The sequence below is a fragment of the Palaemon carinicauda genome, chromosome 25 (assembly GCF_036898095.1).
Source record: "Palaemon carinicauda isolate YSFRI2023 chromosome 25, ASM3689809v2, whole genome shotgun sequence".
In the NCBI taxonomy this organism is placed as follows: domain Eukaryota; kingdom Metazoa; phylum Arthropoda; class Malacostraca; order Decapoda; family Palaemonidae; genus Palaemon; species Palaemon carinicauda.
The window spans coordinates 472952-488445 of record NC_090749.1 but is presented as its reverse complement, the minus strand read 5'-3'; the positions used below and the strand labels follow the sequence as shown (position 1 = coordinate 488445).

The following is a 15494-nucleotide window of genomic DNA, read 5'->3' as shown; positions in this document are numbered from 1 at the left end:
ATTGAAAATTAAAGAATTAAAGTTCAAACTTTCAAACAGATGTCAGTACAATATTTCAATTGTTTCAAATTTGGACACCCTTCTAAAGTATGCAAAAATGAAAAAAATGTGTAACATTTGTCCCAGATCTTACCATAGAGAATGTACACTTGAGGCTAGGTGTTTGAAACTCAAACCGTAAATCCACTGATAGGAGCTGTGATCTTTATAAATTGGAATAAGCTGCCAATAACAAATCAAGTGTAGAACACATAAATGTGGGTCATGCCAAAAGAAACTGAATAAACCAAACGTCTATGCAAAAGGTATTAAAATCAAGAGAAAATATACCACAGGAGACATCAAGCCCACCTAGTACTACCTGTAGTTCCAAGAAAAGAAAAACATCATCTAATGATAAAGTGTTGCATTACAAGGTAAGCATATTGCCTTCTGATGCTTTGCCACTGTGTATTAAAACTGGGGCATGGCCCATTTCTGTACAACCTTCGTCCTCCATTACCAACAATAGTACAAACCTCTCTCAGGCTATGTCCTTACCTGATTTAATGGATGTTCCACTTAAAACCAACTTTCCTGGTGCACCTGTAGTGGGGAAGGTGCAACAACCTGGTAGCTCACCACCTATTAATCGGAAAAGAGAGAGACCTTCATCTCTCTCACCCCCTTCCATAAGAAACATTAAAGTTATGACATCAAATAGATTTGGTATTTTGTCTGTTGATGTTTCTGATCAACCGGAAGACAATTTGATCAATAAGACTCAAATAAAAAGACAAACATAAAACCCAATATATCAAGACCCTCTCTCAAGAAACCTCTGGGAAATAGTGTTAGATCAAAAATTGCCAATGAACAGACTGCATCAAAGGTGTCTTCCAAAAAAAAAATCATAGTTTTTTTCTTCCATTTTGCAATGGAATCGTCAAGGTTTAAGGACCAAATATGGAGAACTTAAGATCCTTATCCATGAGTACTCCCCTTTAATTGTATGTCTACAGTAGAGCAAGCTCGATGCTAATACACCTAGTCCTCTCTTGTTATAGGGCACGATATGATCAACAAGCAGAGAACCAAGGCGGAAGTCCTATATACATTCGACGAGATGTTCCCCAAATATCTTTGTCTATCTGTACTTCTTTACAGACAGTGGCTATACAAATAGGTATAGGGAGAAAATACACAATTTTCTCTCTTTATTTGCCTCCAAATGATAACATATCATATGATAATTTAGTAGAGGCGATTCAACAATTTCCTCAACCTTTTCTCTTATTGAGAGATTTGAATGGTAGACATCCTTTATGAGGCAATGATTTAGCAAACGCAAGGGGTAATATCATATCATCAGTTGTGGAGAATGAAGATGTAGGACTCCTTAATTCAGGAGAATGAATGAATGATTTAAAGTTTTCAGGCATCCTGACATCTAAGGTCATTGACGCCTCAGGAGAGCCCATGCACTTTCATATTCAAACAGGTACCTTGTCATGCATTGACCCATCAATCGCAAGCTCTAATTGCCTTTTCAATTTTGATTGGAGGACATTAGATGACTGGCACACTAGTGACCATGCACCAATCAATACAAACACCAATAATAGTCCACCTTTACATAGCTCACCATTATGGAATCTTGACAAGCAGACTGGGATAAATTTCATGAGTTGAACGAAATTGAAAGAAATGCAGAACAGTTTGAAAGTGCTGATGATGCCTTAGACTTACTGAATGGAACTCTTCATACAGCAGGAGTCAATTCAATTCCCAAAACAACAGGGTTATTTAAAAGGCGACCAATTCCCTGGTGGTCTTCAGAACTAATTGCCCAGCACAGAACTGCAAGAAGATCTGTTAACTCCATTGCGCAGATGCCGTACTGATGAGAATTTAATAATATACAAGAAATATAAAATACAGTTCTGCCATGCAATGAAAGAAACTAGGCACCACTCTTGCGTATCTTTTGTTTCCTCAGTGAACAGTAGAACACCATCTGCTGTATGGAAGAAAGTAATCAGATAGCAGGCAAATTTACCACCAACCCACCACCAGTGTTGAAGGTGAATGGTCAGTATGTAACTGGAGCAACTAATGTTAGCAATGCCTTGGCCGATCATTTCTCCAATGTATCATGCAAGTGTGAAGCAGCTCCTGGTCACCAGTATAGAAGCATTGAAGAATGGAAAATGCTAAATTTCACAACAGAAAAAGAGGAATCTTACAATGTTCCTTTTGCTGAAAGGGAATTTTATTCTTCACTTACTACTTGCAATGATACAGCCCCTGGACATGATGGAATTCCATATGCAATGATTAAACCTGTATATGTTTATACCAAGTTATTCATTTTAAGCATTTTCAATAGAATATGGCATGATCATAGTTATCCTAGTGTTTGGGAACTAGCCATTATTTTAGCATTTTTATAACCTGGTAACGGGAAGTTTATAGCAGCAAACTATCAATCATTTGCATTGACATGTTTGTGTAAGGTCATGAAGAAGATGGTCAATGCAAGACTGGTCTGATACCTGGAGAAGAAAGGTATTTTATCACTTATGCAGTTTGGATTTATAAAAATGCACCCAATGACTAATGTGTTGATAGGACTTGAGTCCTCTATTTGTGAAGCCTTTGCTTCCAAACGGCACCATGTAACAATCTTTTTTTTTTTTATCTTGAAAAAGCATATGATACTGCATGGAGACATGGCTTACTTAAAACCATTCATAATTTGGGATTGAGAGTAGAGCTACCATTGTTCATTCAAGCATTGTTTCACATAAATTTTTTCAAATTAGAGTAGGTGAAACTCTGTCAAGAGAGGAAATGTCTGGAAGAATGAGTTCCACAGGGTAGTGCGCTAAGTGTAACCATATTTGCATTAGCCATTAATGGGATATTCTCTGTCATTCCCCACCCCAAGATATTCTTTCAACACTATTTGTAGATGATCTCTCCATATCATCTGCTGGATCTAGAATGGCAATAGTTGAGAGAAAAATACAACTTTCCATTGACAAAACAATTCAGTTGGTTGATGTAACTGGATTTAAGTTTTTGAAAGGAAAAACTGTTGTTATCCATTTCTGTTGTATTCGGAGAGTACATCCAGACCCAGAAATATACATCAAAAGTTAATTTGATTGCAGGATTACATGGATTCTTCATTTGAAAGACTTGAATGTAAAATGTCGGGGGACTCCGAATCTTTTAAAAGTTTTGTCCCATACATCATGGGGGACAGACTCCAAATCTCGTTTAAAGTTAGACAAAGCTTTAATTTTTTTTTCAAAAATTAGCTATTGGTGTGAAATATACTCCTCAGCCACCCCAAGCCAATTAAAGATTTTAGATTCTATATACCATACTGGTATGAGATTGGCCACAGGAGCATTTAGAACATCTCCTATTCCAAGCCTCCTTATTGAAGCTGGAGAATTACCTTTAAACCATTACCGAAAGTCTTCTATTGTTCGGTATTGGTTTAGGTTGCAAAAACTTCCTAATTCTTTAGTGTATCAGACTGGAAACCTTGTATGACATTATAGATATTTTGAGTTGCACCCAAAAACTCCTCAACCTTATGGTTTTCGGGTAAAATAATTAATAAAGCCTTGATATACCAAGAAATGGGGTTCTTCTTATGTAACGTGTTGCAGAACATAGGAAAACGACTTTTATAAATACTGATGGCTCCAATTCTAATGGTGGCATTGGATTTGGAGTATATAGTGATGCTTTTAATGGTATAGGTGCACTTCCTCTGGTCTCTTCTATATTTACTGCAAAACTATATGGCATACTGATCGCTATTGATAAAATAGTATCAAAAGAGGAGAGCAATTTTACCTTTTATTAGTGATGCAGGAAGTGTCCTTCAAGCTTTAGAAGCTTTTAATTCCAGTAACCCTTTAGTTTTAAAGATTTTAGAGTGGCTTTTCATTATTGGCCCGAGAGGTATAACAGTTTGATTTTGTTGGGTTCTAGCATACGTAGGTGTGTCCGGGAATAAGAAGGCAGATTTACGGGGCAAAGAATGCTGCAGCTGAGTTGATATCAAGAAACTATCCCTTCCTCTTAACTTTGCAACTTTTATTAACCTTTTAAAAATTTTTTGTCTAAAGTTCTGAACTTTATCAAAAGGCTACTGGTATAAAATCTCTAAAATGGGCCATGAAAGAAGTTGATTTTAAACGTTACAAAAAAAACTTCCAATTTTGACCAAACTTGGTAGTCTTGTTGAGTATGAGCCATGAATGACTCTATAACATTTTGATTAAAGTACATCAAAGTACAAGTACACACTAGTACTTTGAAATTCATATTTTTTTTTTTACAGAGCATTAAGAGTTTGTGTTATAATAATTGGCAACAGCGTTGGGATATTTTAGATGGAAATAAGATGAGAGAAATAACAGATGCTATATCTCCTTAGAGGTACTGTATACCCTGATGCCCTGAAAGTGGGAAACTACTCTTTGGCATCGCAATGGTCATACTCGGTTAACACACAAGTTTCTGATGACTGGGAAACACCAGCCATATTGCGATGACTGTTAGGTACCATTGACAGTGAATGTCCCACTTTTAGCTTCTTAAGAAATGGATATCTGTTGGCGGCTCGAGGTAAGGAGGGCAGGTACATCCTTGCAAGATTCTTGGGAATAATGTGTCCTTCAGTGCAAGCAGTTTTTTTAGATTTATTTCAGAAGCAGGTCCTCTGAAAGCTATTTACCTTTTATAAGGGCATCTTCACTTTTATTGTTTTAAATAGAATTTCCTTTTATTCTTTATTTATAACAGATGATATTGGCATCAATGACCTTAGATGTCAGATGACGAAAAATTCTCGACCAATCAATCAATTACAAAAGTGACGGTTAGTCAGTAGTGTTGGTGTGAGCGGAGGTGGGGGGGTGGTGTAGCCCACCTCGATCCTTCCCTGCTGACTAGCGGTGAGTAGTTCACCTTCACAAAAAGCTTATCGGCTGGTTTCAGCTTTGTCGAAATAAATACTCCATAGTAAAGAGCTCCAGATTTGTATTGCTAGGAAAAATATAAATGACTTAGAATTTTAGGTGGAATTCTGAACAACAAATATACTTCTGAGAAACACATTAGGTCTGTCTCTTCTTCAATTGCACAACAAATTGGCTTATTGAGAAAGTCTTTTAAGATTTTCGGTGATCAGTCTATTCTGAAAAAAGTGTGTTAATTCTTTCTTTCTACCTTGTTTCGAGTATTGTTCTCCTGTCTGGTCTTCAGCTGCCGATTTTCATCTTAATTTGTTGGAGGAACTTATGGTCTGTTAGATTTCTTATTTCTGATCTAGACATTAATCTCTGGCACCATTGTCCAATTAGTTCGTTATACGTGTTGCATAAGATTTTTCATAATTTTGACCATCCTTTACATTCAGATCTTCCTGGACAGTACCAACCTGTTTGTAATACTATGTATGCAGTTAATCCTAATAGTCAGGCCTTCTACATCATGAGGCTCAATACTACACATTATTCTAGAAGCTTTATTCCAGCTGTGTCCAAGTTAAGGAATGATCTTCCTAATCGAGTAGTTGAATAGGTAGAATTTCAAAAGTTTAAACTTGCAGCAAATGCTTTTATGGTGAACAAGCTGATGTAAGCTTCGTTTTATAGAATGTATATGAAAGACCTGTTTTAATGTTGTTAATGTTCTTAGAATATTTTATTTCGATTTTTTTTCACTTTACATATAGTTTATTCCCTTATTTCCTTTCCTCACTGGGCTATTTTTCCCTGTTGGAGCCCTTGTGCTTATAGCATCCTGCTTTTCCAACTAGGGTTGTAGCTTAGCTAATAATAATAATAATAATAATAATAATAATAATAATAATAATAATAATAATAATAATAGTAACATTGATGCCCCTCTGCAATGGCTCCAACTGGTTTATTCAGCTTCCCTGGACCTCCTGGGATCAAAGACCATTCCTAAGGACACCCTCGATGTCTCGGCAACTTAAATGGAGTATTGTGACTCGTTGGTCGTCCCTGCTGAATGTTTTCTGTGTGAAACCTCCTTCGACTATCTCCAGCACCTACTTCACGTTGTAGGAATATTTACACCTTGCTGGCAGAGGTACAAACCCCGAGCAAAGCAACACATACCGAAAGATTTAAACACCGAAAACATGTCTTTGTGTGCACCGACACTAGCAAGCCACCGCTGACACCCCCTTACACAGGCCCTTTCCTCATTATCCATCACAAACCAAAGGCTTTTTAAAATACCACTCATGGCAGTGGAGACTGGGTTTTCATTAATTGTCTAAAACCTGTGTATCTCCTGCAAGATGGCCCGCCTACAGTTCGTCTCTCTAGGGTAGGGTACTCTATTTCACAGTGGGCGATAGTGGTCTCTCTTTGTTTCTCCACAGATCAGGACTGGAACAGTTCCAGGGAAGTTACAGAACCTTCTAGATTTGGTTCCAAGGGGACTTCCGACCATCTAATCAGTGAGTCTCCCTAATTAAAAGACTCATGTTTGTATGGATAGAAAACAAATATAAATTACTTCAAGATTTTGTTATTCTAGTCAGAAAATTGTCATTTTATTTCAGAAAACTCCAATATTTTCCTCTTACCCTTTTCATTGATAGTCATTCTCTGTTGTTTCAGACTTCATCTCAAAGGAAATGATCATCCACCGCTTGTGACAAGATATCTGCAAAAGATACAGGAGTGGGAAAAAGGAAGAAGAAGAAGAAGATATACAGGACTGAGAAAAAGGAAGAAGAAGAAGAAGAAAAAGAAGAGATACAGGAATGAGAAAAAGAAAGAAGGGTCTGTGTAGATTTATGTTGTAAGACTTTGATTTAAATGGAATAGGGAGTTTAGCATTAAATTTATCTTCGGACATTTGGAGATCATATTGAAGAGGATGTCATCTAGTGGTAGGGAGAGGATGCAGAACTCTGAATCATCAGAATTTCCAATAAAATGCGAAATGGAAGATTCCTTTCCACACACTGGAGTTAAGTTGGAAAATGAAGATTTAATGAAGAGTCCTGGACTCTTTGATGATGACTCTCTTCTCATGGATCCAGACATGGAATTCAAAGCAGAGCCCGAATTTGAAGCAGAGCCAGAAATATTTGAGCCAAACGCAGGTGACGTGGAATATTCTTTCAGCTCAGATGCATCAGTGAGTGAGGAGGATTTACAAATCAGCAAAAGGGAAGTCAATAAAGAGGAGGAGGAGAGTGTAAAGACAGATGTGAAAGAGGAATGGGGTATACTTTTGGGATCCAGTAGGAAATAGGACAAAGGAATGGGAAGAGGAAGAGGGAAAGAAGGTTTACAGAATAAGGAGGAGCAGATCGAAAACAGTGGCTGTGAAAAACCTCTTTGTCAAGAAACTGATTCCAAAACTCACACTGATGTTGGTATGAGAGAGTCATTTGTGGGTGGGAATTATGAAAAACAATATATTGGAGTATTTAAACCCAACACTCACAAGCTAATTCACACTGGAGGCCAGTTCAGATGCAGAGAATGTGACAAAACATTTTCTAACGAAATTGATCGTAAAACACATTATGAAACTCACACTGAGAGGAGGTCATTCAGTTGTAGTGAATGTGGCAGAGGGTTTTTTCGGAAAAAGGATCTCATAATACATTTAAGAACACATACTGGGGAGACGCCATTTAAGTGTAGTGTCTGTGACAAAGAATTTTCCCAGAGACATCATCTCACAAAGCATCATAAAATTCACACTGGGGAGAAGCCCTTCAAGTGCGATGTCTGTGACAAAGCATTTTCTCAGAGACATCATCTCACAAAGCATCATAAAATTCACACTGGGGAGAAGCCATTCAAGTGTAATTTTTGTAACAAAGCATTTCCTCAGAGACATCATCTTACACAGCATCATATAATTCATACTGGGGAGAAGCCATTCAAGTGCAATCTCTGTGACAAAGCATTTACTCGGAGACCTCATCTCACACAGCATCATAGAATTCACACTGGGAAGCGGGAGACGTCATTTAAATGCAGTGTCTGTGACAAAGCATTTTCTCAGAAAAACTACCTCTCAGAGCATCATAGAATTCATGCTGGGGAGAAGCCATTTAAGTGCAATTTCTGTAACAAAGCATTTTCTCAGAGGCATTATCTTACACAGCATCATATGATTCATACTGGGGAGAAGCCATTTAAGTGCAGTTTTTGCGACAAAGCCTTTTCTCGGAGACATCATCTTACAGATCATGATAGAATTCATACTGGGGAGAAGCCATTTAATTGCAGTGTCTGTAATAAGGCTTTTAGCAGGAAAGCAAAAATGAAAAGGCATATGAAGATTTGTGCTGGAGACAATTTGTAAGGAATTGAGAAGTTGTGGTCTTTTGAAAAGTGGAGAATGCTGTTACAAATTTCCAAATTTGCTGGACTCTAGTTGTACTTTCAGTTGTTAGTTTAATTAACTGAAATTGAGTCCGCTCCCTTGAAAATGATTCTTTATGGGACATTTACAAACAAGTTGAATGGAATTTTGATCAAGCAAGAAAAACAAGTTTGACTGAATGAGAACTTCCGTGTTTCCTTGGTGATGTTCAGTTAATTTGTGATGTTGTCATCTCTTGTTAACTAGTTATGCCCTTCCTTTGTTGTACAGTATACAGCAAAACTGGTGATACCTGAATTCTGTGATTTTTGATCGAAAGTCACTAACTGGCAACTGTCACATTCTTCACATTTCTAATGAGATTAAGTTCCCGGGACAAAGTATTTTGAAACTTCGCTCAATAAAAGATACAGTTCATTAAGCATGAATTTAGAGAATATATGCTATTTTTTTTTATCAAAATATCAGCTAGATCAATGTGAAAAAATTAACCCAATAATCGTCAATTATGATGAAAATGATAAAAAGATAAATACTTAATGGGACTGTCCACTATCTCCTGCATTTTTTTTATAATGATTCAAAATACATAATATATATATATATATATATATATATATATATATATATATATATATATATATATATATATATATATATATATATATATATATATATACATATATATATACATATATATATATATATATATATATATATATATATATATGTACATATATATATATATATATATAGTACCTTCATTATATAAAAATTTCAAGTCATTTGATCAAAATCTTTTGGATTTATTAGCAAAAATCATGATTTAAAAAATGTTAGGTACATTGTCCTCCTTTAATATGACACCAACTGTAATGAAAATCATACCATCAAAAATTCTTTATAAATAGAATAATTCTGCGTGACAGATTTTCGATTTTCCTTATTCTTTTTTTAATGAATTTTTCTTAATTTTCTTTGTCTAGACGTAAAATAATCATGAAAAAAGGAAAATCAAAATTCTGTTACACAAAATTGTGGGATTTTTATTCCTTTTCAATGATTTTTTCTCTCTAAAATTGAACAATAAATAAGTGATAAAAATTTACCTAAGTGTGAATAAATATGTTTTTGAGTTATGGGCTCCTAAAGAGTTTCTATAAATTTTCGCTTTTTTCTTTAAAAAATCAAGATAACATTATTATGATACCCTTACTGTGTACTTTTATTCTTTATTCCTACACGAAGGCTCGATAAACTACACTATGTATTTAAACCCTAAGTTTACTAATACACTTGGTGTAAGGATGTCATGAGTTGCCATTGGCCTCTCGTTGCCAGTTTTAGTTATAATGTTCCAGCATTGTAATCTTTTTCATGTTTCCCTCTCGTCTTGGTTATATTTTGTTGCTCTCTGCTTACTTTTTCTTCTTTCTTTGACGTTAGGTAACATTGGCCTTGCTATAAAGTTCTCGAGGACGCTGTGAAAACACAATGTACATAAGAACAGCAAGTAAACAAACACACGTACAACGTAACTTCGATACGTCTTTGGAAACTCTGGCTGGTCTTCTCGAAGATCGTAGTTTGCGTTAGCCTACCCTTTACCAATGCCTTCCATCTCTCCCAGATGTAAGAGATTTCAAAACACAAGTGAAAAAATCGCTATATATATATATATATATATATATATATATATATATATATATATATATATATATATATATATATATGCAAAAATAAACATACAAAGATGATTTGTCAAACTCAGTCATGCAGACGACGCAGTAAGGATGACGTCATCATTTATCTTCATTATTTGTGAAAATAATCAGTTGAAACTTCTAGAGAGAATGTACGATATGTTTCTGTATGCCTAGAAACAATAAAACAATTTTTGATTATTTAAAACTATGTCAAAAATCATAGCGGACGGTCCCCTTAATGTGTCTGCCTTTTTAACCACCATAGTTATGTATTTAACATGAAGAATGTATCAGAGATGTAGTTGTGTGCGGGTTCAAACCGGACATCAACTGGCAGTCACACAGTGGCACTCTCACAAGCAAGTCATGTGTCAAATATGGTTAGAGCTACCCAACAGCTACAGGATAACTGTAACTCTAGTTAAGCTTATTTCACCAGATTCTCTATAAAAAAAAAAAATTGATAGAACCAATCTTCTTAACATCAATGAGAGAACCCTGCTGCTGCACAACCGCAGAAGAAGACGAAGACTTATAAAGCTAATAGCATAGGCCTAGACTCCAGGGCCATCCTATCATCATCATCATCACCATTATTATTAGTATTATTTTTTGGGGTTAGGCCATGTCGTCGTGAGGGAAGTTCCTTCGAAGGTAGCTTCCTAGGTATATTTGACCAACAGTGATATATCCCAGAGAATTTACCAAAGGTATCCAGAATTCTAACTCCTAGAGCGAATATCCCTTAAAATTTTATGCAGGGATATCGCGTAATATCAGAGGACATATTCTTGACACGTCTCATGGCTATCTACGCCCCCAATAGAGCTTTCACTTCGAGGGGAAAGAGAGGCAAGAACAAGGAGAGTCGTTACAGAGACATCGCTCTCGACGCTCCCTACTGCTCTGCAAATAGTGTGCCAATCTGCCACCGCGAGGCGCTACCATCATTCTTTCTATCGTAGCTTCGCTTGACCGGTGTTTTCCCTGTTCTTTCGTGCTATTTTGGATTATTTTGGACGCTATGATGTCTTCCCTAGCCTCATCAGCTTCTGGAAAGTTAAGTAATATCTTTATCTTGTGTAAATGTAAGCTCTTGCCAGTTTTGCTTTTCGATTGAGATCGTAATTAACGTAACAAGAGCTGTTGCCAGCCGGATGGCGTCACAGACGCGGTCGTTCTTTCTGTTCATTTAGTTAGCCAGAACGACCCTTTCCTGGCATTTTTACACTTTAATAACTTTAGCTATTTAGATATTTAGCTAGGGATTCTTATATTATGTCATTGTTGTCGTAGATTTGGCTATTTATGATCGAGCCTCACGAGTGCTAGGCTTCCTAGACTAGGCACCTACACACTTCATGCATGATATAACCTTCCTGATAAAGTTTTATTGAAGCACAGGCAATATTTTACACATTTATGATATTACTTAATTATGCTTTCCTCTTCCAAGATAGTATACAGAGAGTTTCGGTGAACGATTCTCAATGCTCCAAGGCTACTAGCCTAGGGGCTTTAGTATACTTTCATACATGTCCCCATTGCTCTTGTATTGCCTTTTAAGGGGAGACTGACACCTCCTATACCTTTTAAGCTGATACCAATCTTCTAGGAGATTTAAGAGCAATCCCCCTTCCCTCTGATTAGCCTAGGCTATTCTCAGTTTTCTTTGCTGTGAATAGAGTTCTGGCAAAGTTTTACTGAGACGTTCCATTTTCTTTCTCCTAACCACTGAGTCGGTTTTGAGTTTAGGACGGGACATCAGAATATCAGTCTGTGTTAGGCATCTCCCTATCTTGGTGAAATGATTTCCCATGTCAGGTTAAGCTGCTCTTTCAGGAGGCTAGAACTCCCTAGGCCATACTTTGGGGGTTTTTGTATGACAATTCCCCCTTCCCTGGCCTAGCAGACAGTCCTGTGCTGGTAGACCCTAGACCGAAGAAAGGATTTCTTCACTGCCTAGGGTCTCTAGTACAAGATTCTGCTCTCCTGTGAGATGGTGTCCTACGGACATTCTCTCCCTTGACTAAACCAACCTGGGGAAATGATTTCTCCTACCTGAGGTTACTTCATGAGACCAGAATCCTTTTAGGTTAGGTAGTGCCTTAGGCCATTACCTTACCTATAGGACACCTACCCCCTCCCCGCTATCTCTTTCATGTTGAATGATCCAACACCCTCCTGGCCGTCGTTCTACATTGACCCTAGGGTTCTTGTAGGACTGGCGTGAGGTTCCCCGTCTGCCGCCGGCCAGGCCGGCTGCCGGCGGGTACCTCATATTCTTTAGAGTGTTCTTCAGTCCTCTCTTGGACTGCCTTCCATAGCCCTTATGACTGGGATATGGTTGGGTGGAAGCCTGAATTTAATTCCCCCTTCCACTTGAACCCTCATTCTGGATGCAGGCTGGCAAGGATGAATCCTTGCCTTCCTCCATCCTCTCTTTCTCTCGTACTTTCATACTGGGCCATGTCCATTGTCTGCCGGCCGGCAGTTGCCCTGCTGGCGCTTGTTGGGAACATAGTTGACCGACAACCCAAAGACATTGGACATTCGGGGACCGACTGCCGGCTGCTGAGTTGCCGGCCGGCACCCGGCCACCCATACCTGGTCATCTGCCGCCGACTGCCGCTGGGTCCCCTTGACGGAAGGATCCTCAGCTGCCGGCTGGTAGATCCACTGCCAGCCGGCAGTACCACTGCCGGCCGGCAGAACTGCCGCCGCCGACAGAGCCGCCGGCAGTTGGTAGAGCCACTGCCGGCCGGCAGATCCGCCGGCAGAAACTGCCGGAAACCGGCGGCCTATCACACAATTTTATGAAGATAATAATTGCCTTCAATAACCCAGAATAGGCCTGCATGTGCCGGCTTGCCCGGCAGACGCCGGCAGGCCCGGCAGGTGCCGGTAGGCCTGACAGGACTGGCAACTTGTTACCAAACAGTCAGTGCTGTAGCCCAAAGTTTTTCCAACCTACAAGGTGCTTCATGGGCAGCCTATTGTGAGACCATCACATATAAGAGAGCGATTCTCTCTTCCTTTAATGGTTATGATCAATTATTGTCCTTAATACCCAATATTGAAACTGGAAGATTGTGTTAAGAGACACTTTATATCATAGGATATCATCTTCCTCTGAAAATTCTTAAGCATTCTACTTTCTATATTGGAGGAGGTCATAGCAATTCGCTGGACAGGAAACAGATGTAGGTGTCTTTCCTATTTATAGCTTACCCTATCCAAGCTAATATAAAATATTATATGTATGTTGAAATTTGAGAATTTCACCGAATACTTATAGACTTTTCCTTTCTTTACAGGAGGAGCATCCCGAGTGCGGGAATAGTTTTTGCAGGGTCCGCAGTAGGAACTTCTGCGGCCACGACATATGCAGGGCCCATGCTCGCTGCGCAGTCACCAAGGGGGCTCTCAAGTATTGGGACCCGCAGATATGTACCGTTTGTGAAAAACTGGTAAGAGAGGCTTTTGATGACCAAAAGTCCACTGAGTCAATGGACGCAGCAAGGGAAGTGCTGCGTAAATGGGTCAGGGGTTTCCAGAAGAATACTTCTTGACCATACCTTCCTAATGAAAATATGAGGGCTTGTCTTTTCCCTAGGGCATCTTCGGATGCAGTTATTCCCCAGGCTCAACCTGAGATTCCCCTGGTTCAGATTCCGGTAGAATCTGAAGTTTCGGATGCCTTGGAGAGCATCCAACTAGAAGACAACATGTCAGTTGTCTCAGAGGAGACCGAGAACAATCTCCTAGTGAAGGAGTTGGATCAGGCAGATGACGTTCCACCTGAGACGGAAACTGAGAAAGCCAAAACGATTTCGGTATCATCGGCCACAGTGAATGAGCCGGTGCCTTCGACCTCCTCCACTGCACCTCAACTAGATTCGATCACAAGTACGTTCCACTCGTTGCTGTCCATGGTGCAGGACATTCAAAAGAAATCGTCCGAGAAGGAGGCCTCTCTTCGGACTGAGATGCATCAGCTAGTTGCGACACGTTTGGCCCCGAAGAAACTAAACGTTAAAGATCGCCCCGCATTCTCTGACGTTAACCCCTGGAGGTACGCAGAGCACATGCCCATGTCGGGCGAAAAGATCTTCCTCTCAGAAAAACTGGGCACTGTCCCAGTAGAGGAAATTGAGTTCTGGCCCAGCAAAGGGGCCTACCCGGATTGCTATGTCCGTCTCAGGACGGAACCTGCATCCAGAGAGGAAACAGAGCCGAAGGAAACTATTGTCCTTGAACTCTCTAAGGCTCAGGCCTTATATACCACCACCTTAAAAGAGAGGGCCTATACCAGCTCTAAGGTGCTGGCTCTCACCAAGAAGCACCCGTCCTTCATTGCTGATCCTAAACGTGCCTTTCCCTTTATGGACAAAGGGCTCAAGGCAGCCTTAAAGGCAGTTGAGGCAGGGAAACCATGCCCTACACTGGAGGAGTGTAGACCCTTCTCCCTTGCCTTCCCATCAGACGATGCGGACTGGAAGGATGTACACAACACCTTCACAGTCGGGAAGCTGGAGGCAGATATTGCCGGACGACAGTTCGGCAAAGACCTCCCCAAGCTGTTGGACTTTCTCCTGCGTAGGGAACAGGAGACGAAAGAACGCTTAGCCGCTTCCTTGTCTCTGCAGACTGGCCTGGAGACAATGGCAAGCATCCCAGATACCCCGGACATGTACATGGTCTTCGCCAAAGCCCATCTGGCGACAGTAACTAAAGACCTGTACAACTTTATTAAAGCCCAAAGGGCTTGGAGAGAGTTTGGGTTCGCCTCGGCTGCAGTGAGACACAAACCCAGGAAGCTGATAGCTTCTAACATCTTGGGAAAAGACCTCTTCCCAAGTGAAGTGGTCAAAGAGGTCGTGGACAAAGCCGCCACTGAAAATAGAAACCTTCTTTCCAAATGGGGCTTGTCCTCCAAAAGGAAATCTTCAGCTGACGAGGGTCCCCAGCCAAAGAATAGACCAAAACGACCTAAAGTGCCTTCTCGGCCTAAGCAACAACAACAGCTTCCCACGGCCACGGTGTCCCAGACGGTGGCACAATCACCCACTACCTTCCAACTGGTGCCCCAAACACTGGCGACTCAGTCACCAGTGTTCACCCCAGTGTTTAAAAGGCAGTCTACGACCTTTCGGCCGAAGTCTCAAGGATCCTTTCGAGGTTCCTCCAGACGCCCCTCCATAGGTAGGGGCAACAGGGGTGGACGTGGCCAAGGAGGTAAATCCTCCTCCCAGCACTCAAAGTGAGATGCTACCGATAGGAGGGAGACTCTTCTACTTCCGGGATCGTTGGACCTTCGATCCCTGGGCCCTCAGCCTAATCAAGAATGGACTAGGGTGGAGTTGGAGCTCAACTCTACCAACCTTCCCT

At 39.9% G+C, this 15494-nt stretch overlaps 1 protein-coding gene across 1 annotated transcript; it reads left to right on the top strand.

Annotated features, from left to right (window-relative positions):
- The first annotated feature begins 6923 nt into the window (after positions 1-6923).
- Positions 6924-8894, top strand: LOC137618634 (zinc finger protein 454-like). The gene has a single exon (XM_068348757.1). It carries the CDS (start codon positions 7318-7320, stop codon positions 8374-8376), a length of 1059 nt encoding a protein of 352 aa, XP_068204858.1. The 5' UTR covers positions 6924-7317; the 3' UTR covers positions 8377-8894.
- The last annotated feature ends 6600 nt before the right edge of the window (positions 8895-15494 follow it).